A 16,163-nucleotide genomic window follows, 5' to 3' on the forward strand; every position below is an offset into this window, starting at 1 on the left:
TCACAATAAATAAATAAATTAATAAATCAGGTTGCTCCGCCTCTTTTTAATTCTCTTAATGCCATTTTTCAAGATTCCACCACGCCCAAAGAAAAAAAGTTAATTAGTTCAAGTTTAGTTAGTCTAAATTATTATGTATTAATTATTATTACATATTCTAAAACAGCTGGGCATTGTAGTTTTAAGCATCACTCAAACGGGAGTAAACAGTGCATTTGTTGGGGACTATTTTCAGCCGCGGATGAAGACAAATTTGATCTTCTAGTGATTATTTACGGCAGCAGGACGGTGCGCGTTAGACTAGAGTGTGAGTTCATCCATTCGTTTTTGGGATAACATTACAGCTCCATGGCACAGAGGAACAAGATGTCTATTCATACGTGATTCATGTGATTCATCAACAATATGAGGAATAAGGAATATCATCACATCCAACCTTTATTGTCCATCTGTAGCCTGAAGCGAACACGCTATGTGCCAACATTAGAAGCATAAGACTAAAAAGTAAACTTGTGATCAAATCATTTTGGATTATTTCAACTCTTTTAAAAGGGATTCTGGTTTTTGCATTACTTTTAATTATTATACATAAAGTTCATACATCAACGTCTAAGAACTGTCACTACTTCTTCTATGGAACCTCTTCGTTTAGTTGTGAAATAAAAGAGCTAAAACGTTCCTGCACAGACTGAGCTCATCGCCCCGATCTATGAACTAAACAGAATGTTTCTCGCCCTGAACTCTGAACTCTGAGCTCTGAACTGAAAGCGTGAAGGACTCGTCCCTCACATAATCACCCGCAGACGTCTCGGGCGTCGGCGTTCCTCGAGGTGAGCGAGTGTCCCAATTTAGTGAAGAAAAAAAAAAAAAAAAACCCTCATCAGCCCTCGTCAATACATTCGCCACGAAGCTGAGTTACTGCCGTGCCGAGTACAGGCCTAGAATCAATAGATGGTGTAATTACCAAATTCCTCCAGGACAAAGACTCCCTTCACTGTATTGCACTTTTTAATGTGACTCAGCTCTATGAAAACCTAAAAAAAAAAAAATCAAAAACACAAACACAAACAAAACAAAAGACAGAACATTATTAACTCAACAACACTGGATGAATAGTTAACACTTCATATTTTTTTTTTTTTTTTTTTTAAATTAAACATGTTAAAAAACTTGTTTTATTCAGTAATGAAAGGTCAACTCAAAACACATGGAGGTGCAAGCTTTTAACAGCTAACGAAGGGAAAAGAAAAAAAAAAAAGCACACTATGAGAAGTTTCCATGATCAAACGCATACATGGGCGACGGGTAAATGAGGAGAGAGATGCTCAGAGCTAGTTCAACGTGACTCGGTTCATAACTGGCACATTTAGAATTATTAGTTTGGGTGTAAACAGCAACGGTAGTTTAAAAATAAACAACAAAACACACATTTATTGTTATGCTCAGAGATGCAGTATGGCCCGTATGATGCATACATGGAAGTTCCATAAAAAAAAAAAATAAAAAAAAAAATGTAGACAAGGACACAAAATTAGAGTTGCCACACAAGCTACAACAGTGAAAAAAAAGAAAAGAAAAAAAAAGAAAAGAGATAGACGAAAACAAAAACAAAACAAAACCCAATAAGATGTCACTGACTAATAAGCAAACACAGCAGAGGTTGTGTACCTTCCGCTCCTTGCAGGGGGAGAGAGCATGGGAGAGAAATGGTTTGGATTATTATCGGACAGAAGAGCACAAACACTCGACGACGCTCCCGAGAGGACGCTAGGATCCACGGGGAGCCCCGATGACCTCGCTAACAAGTTACCAGAGCCAATGTGAGAAGAGGAATAAGAGAGGAATAACCAAAAAAAACGTCACAAGAGGAATCAGCCCCCCCCCAAAAAAAACTAGGAGGGTGACAAAAAGAAGAAGAAGAAGAAGAAAAAAAAGAAGAAGAGGACTAGAGGTTTGACTAAGGTATTGAGAGCTGGATTCACCTTTTGTTTTCCTGGACTTTAAACATCTCAGTCCCCCAGAGCCCTCCATGCCTCCTCCTCCAGCAACAAGGGCTGGCACCAACACCACTCGCTCACACAGCAGCACAGATACATGAGGGCCAATCCCGGGCCCCGACCCAACGCTCACTCACATAATATATAATATATAATATATATATATATATATTATATACATATAGTGCTGGATTTAGTCATTTGAAAAGAGAAAAAAAACATCTTCCTAAATGGCATCCAGTGCTGAGTAGAGCTCCTGCTGAGGGTTCTGATCAAAAAAAGCCATGATGTCTAATGAGCTGACCTGCAAAAAAAAAAAAACCCCCCCTCATTTATTCTAGAAATGTGCTGCTCTACACCGAGCGTCTTTTGAGAAACTCGTGTCTTTAAGGTTAATTGTGATAAATTAATGAATCTTAAAAAAAAAAAAAAAATAGGTTGAGGTAGAAAAAAAAAAAGCAGAAGCGGCAAGGAAAACGTCCGAGCTAACGGGTCAGTTCACCCAAACTATAGAGAAACACGGCGTGGATCTGGCCACGCAGAACGTTTGGCATTAATAGAGATCAATGGAACTTTATTTGTGACGCTCACAGCGATGAAGAATTATATTTAAAGCTGCAGAATCAAGCGATGAAACACTGACATCTAGCGGACGTTACCGTTTGTTTCTGTCCACAAGATGAGTTCAAGTCCAGCGTTCACTTGTTTCCTTTTTAGCTCCGCTTTAGGTCTCCACCATGTATATCTGACTCCCTAGCCGCTAAACGCTCCACTACGCCCCCCCCCCCCCCGTGTCTTTCTGCCGTCTGGCTCCGGTCGGGTGGTGTAAAGTGAGTTTTAGAGCTTCATCGCGGAAAACGTCTGCGGCCGTAAATGTTCTACGAGAGCCAGAAAAGTAAAGCCGGACAAATCTAAAACAAAGACGATGAAAGACGCTGGAACAGAAACACATTTAGCGCATATTTCCTCTCTTTTCAGTACAGATTTTCTCTCATAATAGGAGAGCACGGTACGGTACAAGTGCTTCTTTTTCTGCTGAGGAGCCACGACGTTGTGTTTCTGCTAAATCATTTACATTTCATATTGTATTTGTGAGCACAACAGATGAGATTCCATTCACCTGAGCAACTCGACCAAAACGGTCTGCATGGAGAAGACGCCATAATTTGGGTGAACCGACCCTAAAAATCCCTTCTATTGTCGAGGGATCCGGTTTACAGACGTAGGATCACCTCGCTCTTCTGTCTGTAAAGATGCTCAACACGTATGAAGTGTCCGGTAGCTGCAGCTTTGTTCTTCACACTATTCTGCTGCGGTGCATCGTTCAAACACAGCGGCACACTAAACAAAGCTGAGGAGGTGAACGGACCCCGACTACGACCAGCAGCGCAGGCGTGAAGACAACACAGGACGATGTCCAAGGGTCCAAACTTAAAAGTTGCTATTTAAATAGCCAATTATTAATGAAAAGTCTTCGTTTAAGGTCACCCGTCTTACCACTGATGCACAACACACACACACACACACACACACACACACACACACACACACACACACACACACACACACACACATTAACGCTTCTTCTCCTCCCACACAGTAAATGGACGATGAGGTTTGAGCACCACGGATGTCAAAAAAAGAAACGTGTGTGGAGGGATGTGTTAATATTGGTTTTTGGGGGAAAACGCATGCATACGAATGCACACACACATACACACACACACACACACACACACACACACACACACACACACACAAAACACAAACTGGAAAAAAAAAGCAAATCCAAAAAAAAGCAAAAGCACAAACAGGAGTTCTTCCTCTAAGGGGAAAGCGGTCGGAGTAAACGCCAATCAAACGCGTCGTCAGTCGTCGCTGACTTTTTTGACGAGGTTTTACCGTTAACGTCGATAGAGGAAGACGTCGCGACATGACAGGAAATGAGGCAAACCGGTGGACAGAAGGACAGGGTGAACTCTCTGTCATCATGAGTGATTTTAGATTTCCATGCCCGGTGTGTGTGTGTGTGTGTGTGTGTGTGTGTGTGTGTGTGTGTGTGTGTGTGTGTGTGTGTGTGAGATGAGAAGCGGTTTCTCTGCTGTGGCAGGAGCCTCTTACCTGGCTGTGCATGAATTTAAGGTTGATTCCTTCCAGTGTGACCTGCAGCAGTCCGCCTTCGCCAGTTTTCATGTCCTGGACGGGAAACTCTCCGCCCAGCTCGGGACCTGAAACAAGACCCGAGATTAAAGCTGCTGCAGATGAGAAATCCCCCGAAAAATAACTTGATATGTTCACGTCTTAAACGGACTCCAAAACAGTCCGAAACACGACGACATCTTTATGACGTAGTATTACACTGTAAGTAATATTCAGAGGAGAAAAAACTCAGGATATCAAAGGTTGTTTCTCTTGTAAATTCACGACTTCAGAGATTAAAGCGGTAAATTTAGATTTTATGCGATTATAAAGTCATAAATTTGCAACAACTGCATCATATCGGACGACACCAGTTGCCAATTAAAGCGATGTTGTTCCCTTAAGGTTTAGACTTTAATCTGAGAGCATATTCAAGATTTGTACTTTTAAATTTGTGAGTTTCTTTTCGGAAAATTCTAACTATAATCACAGAGAATATCCAAGTTTTGTCAGACTTTTGTCTGAATATTACTCCTCGGTATTTAGTCGGGGGAGGGAGTCCGGGTCGTTTTTTTGGTTCGTTACATCCTGTGAACAAATATATATATTTAAGTGCAACTACACTCAAATTGTGTTTTTTCATTTACATTATATTTGAGGATATTTTGGTTTGTCTTTTGTAATTACGACAAAGCATTTTTCTTAATTTACCTGCGATCCCAAAAACCAATAAGTGTGAAACGCTGCACCCCTTCTCAACGACAAAAAGTCAATCAAACAGCGTTCCAGCTGTCCCCGAGATGTTACAAATGTTTACATTACAAATGTTTAAAAAAAAAAAAAAAAGAAAAGAGGACGACGGCTTTTCGGGGGAAAGACGTAAAGAAAGAGACTCACCTGGTTTAATGCTTTGCTGTCTCGCTGCAGCTCTTTCCATACTGTCTTTAACACAGTAGTAGAGTTCGCGACACTAGAACGCAAAGAGGGAGAGTTATTTCACTTTCTAACAGATGAAGTAAAACTAATAATAGGAAAGGGACAGGATGCAGAGAGACGCCCCTTTCTGACCTTTTTGGTATAGAACTTGTTGAGCTGCGTCTCTTGGCCGTTGCGTCTCCAGAGACACAGCACTTTAGTCTTGGGGCAGTAGGTCATGTTGATGAGCTTCTCGTACCACCAGCGCTCGTAAACGGTGCCGATGTTGCTGCGCAGGGACTATGCAGTCGTCGCACACCTGGAGAGGCCGTGAGCAATATTAGTGACATGAGAGGCTTTCACCACTGCCGTGAGCTCCCGCCGGGGGATCGCAGACTCGTCCTACCTCCATGAAAAAGATGTCTCCCGTGGTGTCGGTGCCGGCATGCACAACGAACGTTTGCTTCTTGATGTGGCGGCTCCCACTGGGCCTGATGGACAGCTCACGGCCGTTCTAAGAACCACATGTGTTGTTCAGTAGAAATAGGGCGAATAGAAGATGAACTAGATGGGGGGGGGGGGGGGCAGATATTCACCATGTTGGCCAGTTTGTCCAGCGTCTCATTGATCTCCTGGCTGTATGTGAGGCCAATGTGGGACTTCCCCATCAGACGCCTCACTTTCTTCTTGATGTCGTTTTTGTTCAACTGCACAAGACAAAAAGCATCAAAAACATGAGAAGTCTAGAGGCAACGACGACGACGACAATGGATGAAGTCAAGCTGCGGTTGAACTGACAAACGGGCCTCTCCGTACTTTCAGCATTAGCATGAACGCTATCATATTGTGCAGCAGAGTCGCCAGAAGTCTGTCCTCGTCATCCTCCAGACGCTTACGGTCGTGATCGCCTAGAGACAAGTATCTGTGATGACAAAGAAAACAAGGAAACAAACATCATCATGACAACGTTCTATCTAGTATCTGGAGGGAGAGAGAGAGATAGATAGAGATAGAGATAGAGACAGAGACAGATAGAGAAAGAGAGAGAGATATATAGAGATAGAGAGATATATAGATAGATAGAGAAAGAGAGAGATATATATAGATAGAGAGAGAGAGAGAGAGAGAGAGAGAGGAGGAGAGAGAGAGAGAGAGAGAGAGAGAGAGAGATATAGATAGATAGATAACTAGAAAGAGAGAGAGATAGATAGATAGATAGATAGATAGATAGATAGATAGATAGATAGATAGATAGATATAGAGAGAGATATAGAGAGAGATAGAGAGAGATAGATATAGAGAGCGATAGATAGATATATATATATAGATAGAGAGAGAGAGAGAGAGAGAGAGAGAGAGAGAGAGAGAGAGAGAGAGAGAGAGATAGAGATATATATATATATATATAGATAGAGAGAGAGATAGCTATAGACAGAGAGAGAGAGAGAGAGAGAGAGAGAGAGAGAGAGAGAGAGAGAGAGAGAGAGAGAGAGAGAGAGAGAGAGAGAGAGAGATAGAATAGAGATGGAGAGATATAGTGATAGATAGATATAGAGATAGATAGATATAGAGATAGATAGATAGATAGATAGATAGATAGATATATATGTAGACATATGAAATAAAAAAGGCCGGCCATGTAGAACCTTTCGATCATCTCCTGGGGTCCCTGGTCCATTCCCATGCCCTCACGCTCCAACATCACAGCATCCAGGTAGGCGTCCTCCAGAACTGCAGCTGGTCCCACAGTGTGGAGCGCTCCTTACCTGAACACACGAGGACACGACACAACACATGTGGCTCCAAAGACGTGCACAGCTTGGAAATGTCATCCACAAGCATTCTGTGATTTAAATACATGTCTATTAAAAGAAAATACTGAGTTCAAGTCTCTTATACTACACACACACACACACACACACACTATGACCAAAACAAAATAAACACGTCTTAGTCATGCAAAAAAACAAGAATAAGAGTCCATTAGACCAATTACATGTAATAACTAGAGTTGCAGCCTAACATGCTGACTCGGGTATCAACGCGTACGTGAATCAAGGCACCAATCCGATATAAAGCTCTCATTTCATTTATCAGATCATTTACGCTACACAGGAACAACAACAATACGTGGAACCAGGCGGCAAGTCTCTCAAAAGCTGCATTCTCTCTAGTGTCCACCAGGGGGCGACTCCTCTGGTTGTATAGAAGTCTAGTCTAAAATGACTCAGTAAACATTGTAAACATGAGTTCATGGAGCTCCATTCAGTAAAAAAAGCAGTATTAGGTGAAGTCAGATTCATAACGCGATCGTGATGTGTTCAAATGGACTGAGGAAATTATTTTCCATTTTGAAAACTTCTTTTAAATTCTTTTGAAATAAAGTTCACAGGATGCATTTCTTTCCTCGCCCACATCACACATGTGGGAACTCATTAGAGATGTTGACATTTTCCACAATCTTATATTGCCGGCTTGGTCGGTCGTTTGAGTGCGCTCGACTCGTAATTAAGTTTCCGACTGCACTTGAAGGCACCGTGCACTCGGCAAACAAGCCAACGCATTAAATGTTAAGCTTCTAAGTCAACGTGAGAGTTAGTCAGAAGAACGCTGTGTGAGAACACAGATATGTGATGGAATAATAATAATGGAAATCTTTCTTTGATCTCCCTCTGAGGGAAGTGTTTATGTTCTTATCTCATGCTAAGAGAAACGAACAGGACAGGAAAAACCCCACGTGATATCACATCAAAGATTAAACACCGAGCCAGCATGCACCAACAATGGATACACCCCTCCCACACACACACACACACACACACACACACCACACACACACACACACACACACACACACACACACACACACACACACACACACACGTGGAAAAAAATAAAAGAGCAAAGGCAGGAGATTAGCCCTACTTAGAGAAAAGGTTTCCATGGCAGCATCCTCAAGTTGATCCCAAACGGAGCTCTTATCGCGGCCTGGAAGAGTTTCCCAGGAGGAGCAGCGGGAGGGAAGAGAAGCAGCGAGGGGGGGGGGTTAGGCCAAGAGGTGAGTGGGTTAATGGCAAAAAAAAAACAAGAGCAGAGAGAGCCCAGAACCACGTCCCAGGAACGGAGACCAGGACCAGCACAGACGCTCATTTGCTCCGGCTACCAACTGGTTTACAGCCCCTAGCTTTGACCTTTGACCTTCATAGATGCTTTGTTTCATAGTAAATAATGAACATTACACCACTTCTAGGTCGTCACAGGTCTCACTTCTGTTTGTTTCCCCCCCCCCCCCCCCCCCCCCTCTTAAAAATAACATCGGTTAGTAAAAAAGTTGAGTAGTAAAAGACGAGTAACAGAGATGAAACACGTAGCGTAAAGTACCTCAGATACCGTTAGTGAAGCAATGCAGCGCTTTTAGGAACGCAGGAAAGGAAACGTGTTCTTTGAATCGTGAGAATAAAACGTCAGCCGCTCGGCTCACTAGAGGAGCAGCTCAACGTACCCAGCAGGCCTTCACAGAGGTAGATCCTCATGCTGATGTCCTCCGCGGGCTGAGTGGGCGGAGCCTTCGCCATCGCAAGAGCGTGATCTTTAGCGCTGGGTTTCAGAGTGTGGGGCTTCCCCTGTGAGGAACAATGACACACAGGCTCATGTATTTTGAGGATTAACGCATCCGGTTGTTTCTGAGGCTGAGGTTCACTCTGAGTGTTTTGAAATGTGAACAAATGTTGCTCCTTCAACCGGTAAACCACCATTTGAGCTTCAACACACCACGAACTTTCAAGTGCTTCATTCTCGGCAAACGAAAATGATTCTGATTACAGAAAGAGTATTAACTCTTTCTCTCATGTTCATGCGTTTTGTTTTAAAAAAGGTGGAAAACTAGTCCGCTACCGTCCAGTTTTTCCCTGACATCCCATCGACTCCATCTCAAAGCGAATACGTTCAGAACTAAATTGTCTTATATTCAGAGTAATAAAAGTGTAATCTACTTGTAGTGACTTCTATATACGTACAAAAACGGCGCTGGTGGCTGGGTTGGTTTCGATCTCGCTGTCGGACAGAGTCCCTCTGGACTGAGTGAGGTGAGCGGCGGTTCTCCCCCCGAGGCCGTCTCCGGCCGTGCTGCTCAGGTCGCTGTCGGCCCCCAGAGTCTCTCCAGAGCTGTTGCTGATCTAAAACGTGTGAAATGAGGCGGAAGAGCAGCGCATGAGCGATGTGTCCGGTGCAGACGGTTTGGTATGAAAAGCAGCTTTTTCATTTAAAACACAATACATATAGTGTTATAGTATTCTCTATCAGCTGGATGTCACTGAATATGATTATGTGACATATTTTAAAAAGAGAACTCCGTGTTTTTAATGTTTACACTACTGCTGTCATTCGTTTGTCTTCATGAACTTTACCTGATGAAGGTCTGAGAACCTGTGTGTGTGTGTGTGTGTGTGTGTGTGTGTGTGTGTGTGTGTGTGTGTGTGTGTGTGTGTGTCTGTTTTAGTACACACTTCCTCAAAATCCAAACTGACAAAATGTCAGGCTCGCCACTAGAATTTGAAATAAAGGTTATTGGGTCTGATCAATGTTTGCTTTCACACCATGACTTTGTAAAGCGCGGCACTAAACGACAGTTTACACTCGACACACTTCAGATTTGCTCCTTTTATTACCATTTGATGGTGTTTTACTTAAATTTCTTTATTTTCATTACAGATTTAAACTGTGCTCGTTTCACAAATCTGTTTTGAATTCAAGCATTTGTTAATTTATTGGCATTCTATGATGTTTATATGAGATGATTTGTGATATTTGCATCTTTGATTACATATATATATATATATATTCTCCTTTTTGTAAGTCACACAGGGAGGGGGCTTTTGTGAATTTATTTTTTTTTAATCTGGAAAGCCCTTTGCGCTTCAGGTTGAAAAGTGCTATATAAATAAAGTTATTATTACTGTCACTATTATTTATATATTTGGTATTAGTATTACTAGCTGGTCAGTAAAATTTAACCATTTCATGCTGATACAAGCAATAATCCGTAACCTATAATCGATCAATTTATTTGTTTTTAAAAAAGACAAAATAAACCTAAAACCTAAAACCACCGTCCTGTAATCTGCAGCTGGTGTCGTGAGGTTGGGCGTAGCCGGGAGACAAAGTGCGTAACGTGTGACTTGGCCGTGTCCTACCACTGTGCTGGCCTCCGAGTCCTGGCTGGTGCTTCTCGTCAGGATCGGTGGCTCCGAGCTCGTTACCGACTCCGTGTCACTCTTCTGCAAACCCAAAAGGGACCGGGGGGGGGGGGATACATTAGTACACTTTAGTGTAAAGACACATCCAGTTAAACAAAGGTCTCACATGCGTACATGAACGGTGCTCTTCCACAGACCTGGGATCCAGACGTGACGCCGAGGCCGCTGTCGGCACTGATCTGGGATTTCTTCTCCTCGGCGTCGGCCACCTGGGGGCGCTGCTGCTTTGCTCCGTCGGACCCTGAAGGACAGACCACGACTATCAGCGGGGTTTCACCGCCAGGGACGACATCATCTCCTCTTACCGAGAGTCGCCTCACTCAAAAGCCACCACAGCACAGCAACACTGACGCTACGTCCATCTGAAGTGCCAAAGCCTCCGGTTTTAAAAAACACGGCATTACACAGCGAAGCATAGACTGCCTTGTTCACGTTTTATCAACTGACTTTTAAAATGCAAAGACTCAGAGCCTTAAGCCGCCACTCGCTAAAATACATCTGATCTAAAAAGGGAGGTATGAAAACATGTTTTATTCACAACTTTCTGTATCGAGCTGAGCAGCAACAGATGAAGGGTTTAAAGATCAGACAAGCAGAGAGAGCGCTGGGAGAGGAAGAAAAAAAATTACAAATGAAAACAAAAAACTGCAAGAGCGCGACATTAAATCTCAAGTCAATGCTGCGAAATGTGGCCCAAGTTACAACAAGAAACAACCATCAGACACAAGCAGTTAGGCATGCAGACAAACCGGTGGACGGAGACAGAGACGCGTTCCGTCTGTGCGTTACTCATCGCCCCGGGAGACGAGCAGATCTTTACGCTCCCTGGGTTTTTTTTGTGACACTTAACTTTTGTGAACCAGTGAATGAATTTAAATAAGTGCGCTAACAGCTGTGAAACATGGTCTGTAAATACACAACTTACAGCTTGAGACTGAGGGAAAAAAACAAGTTAAAAGTGTGGAAAAAAAAAAAAAAAAAAAAAAAGGGGCAACAGGTGATTATTTCTACACTGGAAAATTAAATTAAACAGTGCTTGAGTTTGACTTAAACATTAGAAGTCACATGTATATATTTAAGTCAACAACTTTAGAAAAAAAAATTTGCGAATATTTTCACTAATATTTTTGTGGGGATCTGTACTAAACTAAGATATTTTCTTATGTCTGTAGAATATAAAAAGCAGATCATCTCTGCAATGCAACAATATTTAAATTAAAATGGTGCACATTTGAAAATTGCACCATTTTGCTATTTTGATCAAATTTGGACTAATCGTTCAGCCCTAGACGCTTAGACAGATATCCATATCAGTAAACATTTTATTGTGATTCTAAAGGGTACAGAACTAAAAACGGTACCTTGCACCATCTATTCAAAGCTGAGATCATTACAAACCGTGTTATAGTGAAACTAGCCCATATTGTAATAACTCCTTCTGGAAGAACCGTAGAGGGAAAAACAAAACAAAACATACCAACTCTGGATTAAACTCAACATGAGCTAGAACAAGGGTTTCATTTCTCACAGCGCTAAAACCTGTGAGAAATGATGTGATAGAGCAGATTTAACACCACTGCATACCAACTATACTGCATTATAAGAAAGCCAGAGTCAGGAGCAGTAGGTGCAAAACTAGAACATCAGAGTCCACAAAATCAATTCTCATCCTCAGCTGAAGTTTCCCCCGATCCACATCCTATTTGTAGAACATAATGAATCCAATCCATGCCTATATTAGATCTGTGATCCAGTCACACATTGTTATTGGGAGCCGTATTATTTATTCATGTATAAAGACACTGGTGAGTTTGAGAAGGTGGAGAGAACGGGGTGGAAAAAGGTCAACAGCTTAACACCCCAATCTTTTATTTATTTATTTTTTTTTCGTGTGTGAAAAGTCTCTTACTCTGTGGTTTTTCCATAGCTTTTTGCTTATCCTGGTGCTTGCTCCACAATTCTACCCAAGATGCATTGCAAGCAAGGAGAGAAAGACAGAGAGAGAGTCAGAGAGCAGGTTGAAAAGGCATGTATGGGGGGTGGGGGGGGTGGAGAGATGAGCATCAAAATCAAAGACAAAAACAAAAGTAAGCACTGAGGATCTGTCATTGTTGAATGGAGGCGTTTTGTAATGTTTGCATGTAGCTGTGCTTCATTCTGGACAAAATGGAAAAAAAAAAAGGGATTTTCGCCCGTCAAGTTGGGATCTACAGCGAGTGCAACAGCTGCTACGGTAACATTACAACACGCCCGGAGCTCCCGGCCCCCCCAAAAAAAAGTCCTGGAGAGCCACACGGTGACGGCAGGGCGAGCCGTGTGGCTCCGATCACAGGCCCACCGACCGCATTAGTCTGGCTCTCCAGAGCAAGAAGGCGAGAGAGACGTTTGATTTCGGGAAAAGAGCATGGGATGGGGGGAGGGGGAGGGGGAGGGGAGGTGTTTGAGAGGCCGACTAGCCAGCGGGTGAAATGGAGCAGTTGCAGAAGCCCGGGATGCAAGTCTCACAGCAAACTGTAGAGTTGAAGGTGCAACTTTTCTAACAGGAAGAGAAGGGGGTGCGGGTAGGAGAGGTGTCAAGGGTGGTCGACTCAAAGTGTCCCCCGTATACAGACCCAGAATCATTGTCAGGGAATCAAGTGGTGAAGAGAGGATTACAGACTTTACTAAGTCGGTTGGTTCGAAAGCAATAGAAAATTGGGGGGAAACTGGGACTGTTTACTGGGGAGTGTTGCTTCCACCCTCCATGCTGAGAGCAGAGGGAGCTGCTGCCGTTTCTCTACAGCACGCCTCGCTAGAAAACCTGCAGTAAAGGCACAGACGAGCACCGACTTTTAGCGATGCACATACCTCTGCTTTTTCCCTTTCGTCCACTACTGCAGATTTAGGTATTGGAACAAAACAAAAAAAGAAAAAAAAAAAAAAAAAAGACATGCATTCAAGGTGCTGAGAGGCCGACAACAGAAGTCCAGAGAGGAAGGCAAACAAGGGGGGGGGGGGGGGGGAGAGACAAACACACGCAAGTCCAGGCTGGAAAACAGGGAAATATTACACACACTTTTAAAAGCCTACGTCACGTATTCTAACCAGGGACCAAATTCAGAATTTAGATTCTCATTTTCAAAGATTTTTTTTTTTGTTTGACAATCGTTACCAGGCGCAGGGTGACTCCAGTATTTCAGGTCAAAGTGTGTGGAATATCCTGTAAGAATCTGTCGGGGACAAGTGAAGGGATCGTTCTTTGAAACGGTTGGAGGAGGGTGTGAGGGGAGGGGGAGGGGGCTAGTATACAGGTTGAGGGGTGGGGGTGGGGATCTCATCACAGTGCACATGCAACCGGGGCCGGAGTGGTGTACACACCAATCGAGGCAATAAAGTTCTCCTCGTTCAGACTCCGCGTATCAAAATGGCGGGCTCCTTTGCCCGTCGCGGGGTGCGGCAGCTGCAGGTGAGGAACGTTCAGGAGGCCCTGAGTTCTGGCGGCCTCCATGCGACCAGACGGACTCTCTTTACTCCCCGGGCTGCCGGCACTGTCTGTGGGGCTTCGCTTGCGTTTTTCTGGGTCTACCGATTTACCAAAGTGAACGGAGGGGGGGTGGGGGGGGGGGGGGGGGGGGGGCGGAGACAAGAGTTCATCGCCGTTAAGAAGAGAAAGAAAATATTGAGGAGGTTTAAACGGGGAGAGGATCAACAGACAAAGAAGGAAACAAAAGATCTAAACTTTACAATTAGAATGTTTCAGTGAATCTAGCAGCTTAAGGCTTAATGTCAAGACAAAGCAAAAGACATGGACAAAGTGTTAACGGCACAAGCCTGACGGACTCTTAGCGATCTACTCTGCATCAGTGGCCCGTGTGTGGGACGTACCTTTGGTTTGATAATGTGTGCGCGCGATTTCCAGTAAGCTGAAGACGCTGGCCATTCCTCCGAGGCCTGCGTTGGTGTAGGAGTGCTCCAGGCTGGAAACTGTGCACTTCAAGATGTCCAGCATGCCTTTGTACACCTTTCTGCTCACCTCCTGAAGACAAAAACACAGTGGTTTCAACAGGACCGCAAGAGCGGACATGACACTCAACCTGCAAAAAAAAAAAAAAACCCGCTACTTTATGCATTAAATAACTTTGAGCGCGTTATTCCTCTGGCTTTGAGGTTAACACGGTGTGTTTCCGGGAACATCGGTTTCCAGTTTGGAGGGCAGCAACGCGCGTCTCACCACGTCCCGGATGATCTCCTGTCTGGCGTCTTCCTCCGACTGGATGGCTCGGTTCAGCTTGCTCAGCACGAAGACGCGGAGCTGCTCGTTCTCCAGCAGGCGGCGCACTTTTTTCATGTTGAGCCAGCCGACTCCCTGACCTTCCAGGACGCTCTGCACCACCTCCTTCAAGAACTGCTGGTTCTCGCTGAGTCAAAAACAAAAAAAGTAAAAAAATAAAATAAATAGCAGTCGCATTTTCTTGAAATAGGCGATGTGACGACGTGCTCTGATCTTTGGAGTCGTTACCTGGTGTTGTTGACTCGGCCCTGAGGAGAGGGCGACTCCCTCTTCACCGTTGGACTGTGCTTGATCACAGAAGACTTCTGGTCCACAAGAGCTCGAGGTGCACGAGCGCCTGGAAGGAGAACCCAAGACAATGAGGTTTCCTGAACGCCACGGAGCAAGATAACCAAAATAAACTACAAAACTACAAGGTGACACACAGGAGAAGTGGACACACGGACACACACACATACACACACACACACACACACACACAAACAAAGGCAGTAAACCAGGACAGGAATCAACTTTTTTTTAAAAATCGTCTTTTTGTTGTTTAAAGCTACCACATCACTGTGAAGAGGACTCTACTGAAGGTTATCTACTGCAGAACAGACACATTACGGGAGCTGCTAGAGTCTATTATTACAACAAAAGAGCTGAAGGACAAATCAAACAGGGACATGGTGCACACACACACACACACACACACACACACACACACACACACACACACACACACACACACACACACACACACACACACACACACACACACACACACACACACACACACACACACACACACACGGGAGTCCAAATGGTGCTCTTGGTGTTGGCATCACACATTAGATGCGAGGTCAGAGGGAGGATAGTGTGTGCTGTGTCGGTGATATCATGCGTGAAAGGAAAATAAAGAGATGAGGAGGATGGCGAGGGAAATGAGCTGCACTCCAACGTAACTTGTTTAAATAAATAAATAAATAAAAAAACGCCGCTGCGACGCCGTGTGATGCTGAAGAGTGAACCACTAGCTTAGGGGTTGGGTCAATCCTTTGAGCGTTACGTCGTGATGTCATGATTAAAAGAGGCTCAAAACATTGAGGCAAGTCTTGTTTATTTTTGACTCGCTCAATTGGCTCAAATGAATGCATGTGAGACTTGACCCGGACTCGAGTCCAAACCACTGCAGCATTTAATGAAGCTGCTTATTAATGATGTTAATCAGCCTTTCTTCACAGGTCAGAGGTTGCATCTTTTATGACTCATTCAGTACATATCAAGTATAACCGGCCACAACGTCGGTACTCAGGAGGGTAAACCGGGCGGCAACCTCCAGGTCTGACAAGTGAAGCCGTTGATGAAGAGCCTTAAAGCTGCATTCTCTCTAGTGTCCATCAGGGGGCGACTCCTCTGGTTGTATAGAAGTCTAGTCTAAAATGACTCTACTTCTCTCTTGATTTATTCCCTCAGTAAACATTGTAAACATGAGTTTATGGTCTCAATCTCTAGTTTACAGTCTTCTTCAATACAGCATGACGTTCATTTAGTACATTATGGTCCATTTAGAGTCAAACAGACCATAAAGCAGGGGATGCTTTA

General features: G+C 43.8%; 1 protein-coding gene across 1 annotated transcript in view; it reads right to left on the bottom strand.

Moving 5' to 3' along the window:
* The window catches only part of madd (MAP-kinase activating death domain), a 51,438-nt gene that overhangs the window by 6,051 nt on the left and 29,224 nt on the right, over window positions 1-16,163 (bottom strand). Inside the window, 20 exon segments of the mRNA XM_068724288.1 lie at window positions 965-1,034; window positions 4,119-4,225; window positions 5,034-5,106; window positions 5,205-5,348; window positions 5,350-5,370; window positions 5,458-5,565; window positions 5,648-5,758; window positions 5,868-5,973; window positions 6,698-6,776; window positions 6,779-6,817; window positions 7,977-8,039; window positions 8,554-8,674; window positions 9,068-9,226; window positions 10,244-10,327; window positions 10,444-10,547; window positions 12,216-12,266; window positions 13,664-13,867; window positions 14,171-14,321; window positions 14,517-14,703; window positions 14,805-14,913. Of these exon segments, the coding sequence (XP_068580389.1) occupies window positions 965-1,034; window positions 4,119-4,225; window positions 5,034-5,106; window positions 5,205-5,348; window positions 5,350-5,370; window positions 5,458-5,565; window positions 5,648-5,758; window positions 5,868-5,973; window positions 6,698-6,776; window positions 6,779-6,817; window positions 7,977-8,039; window positions 8,554-8,674; window positions 9,068-9,226; window positions 10,244-10,327; window positions 10,444-10,547; window positions 12,216-12,266; window positions 13,664-13,867; window positions 14,171-14,321; window positions 14,517-14,703; window positions 14,805-14,913 (2,091 nt within the window).

Source organism: Cebidichthys violaceus, unplaced genomic scaffold (genome assembly GCF_023349555.1).
Source record: "Cebidichthys violaceus isolate CVI_PGR_0920_01 unplaced genomic scaffold, fCebVio1.0.p SCAF_30, whole genome shotgun sequence".
NCBI classification, from domain to species: Eukaryota; Metazoa; Chordata; class Actinopteri; order Perciformes; family Stichaeidae; genus Cebidichthys; species Cebidichthys violaceus.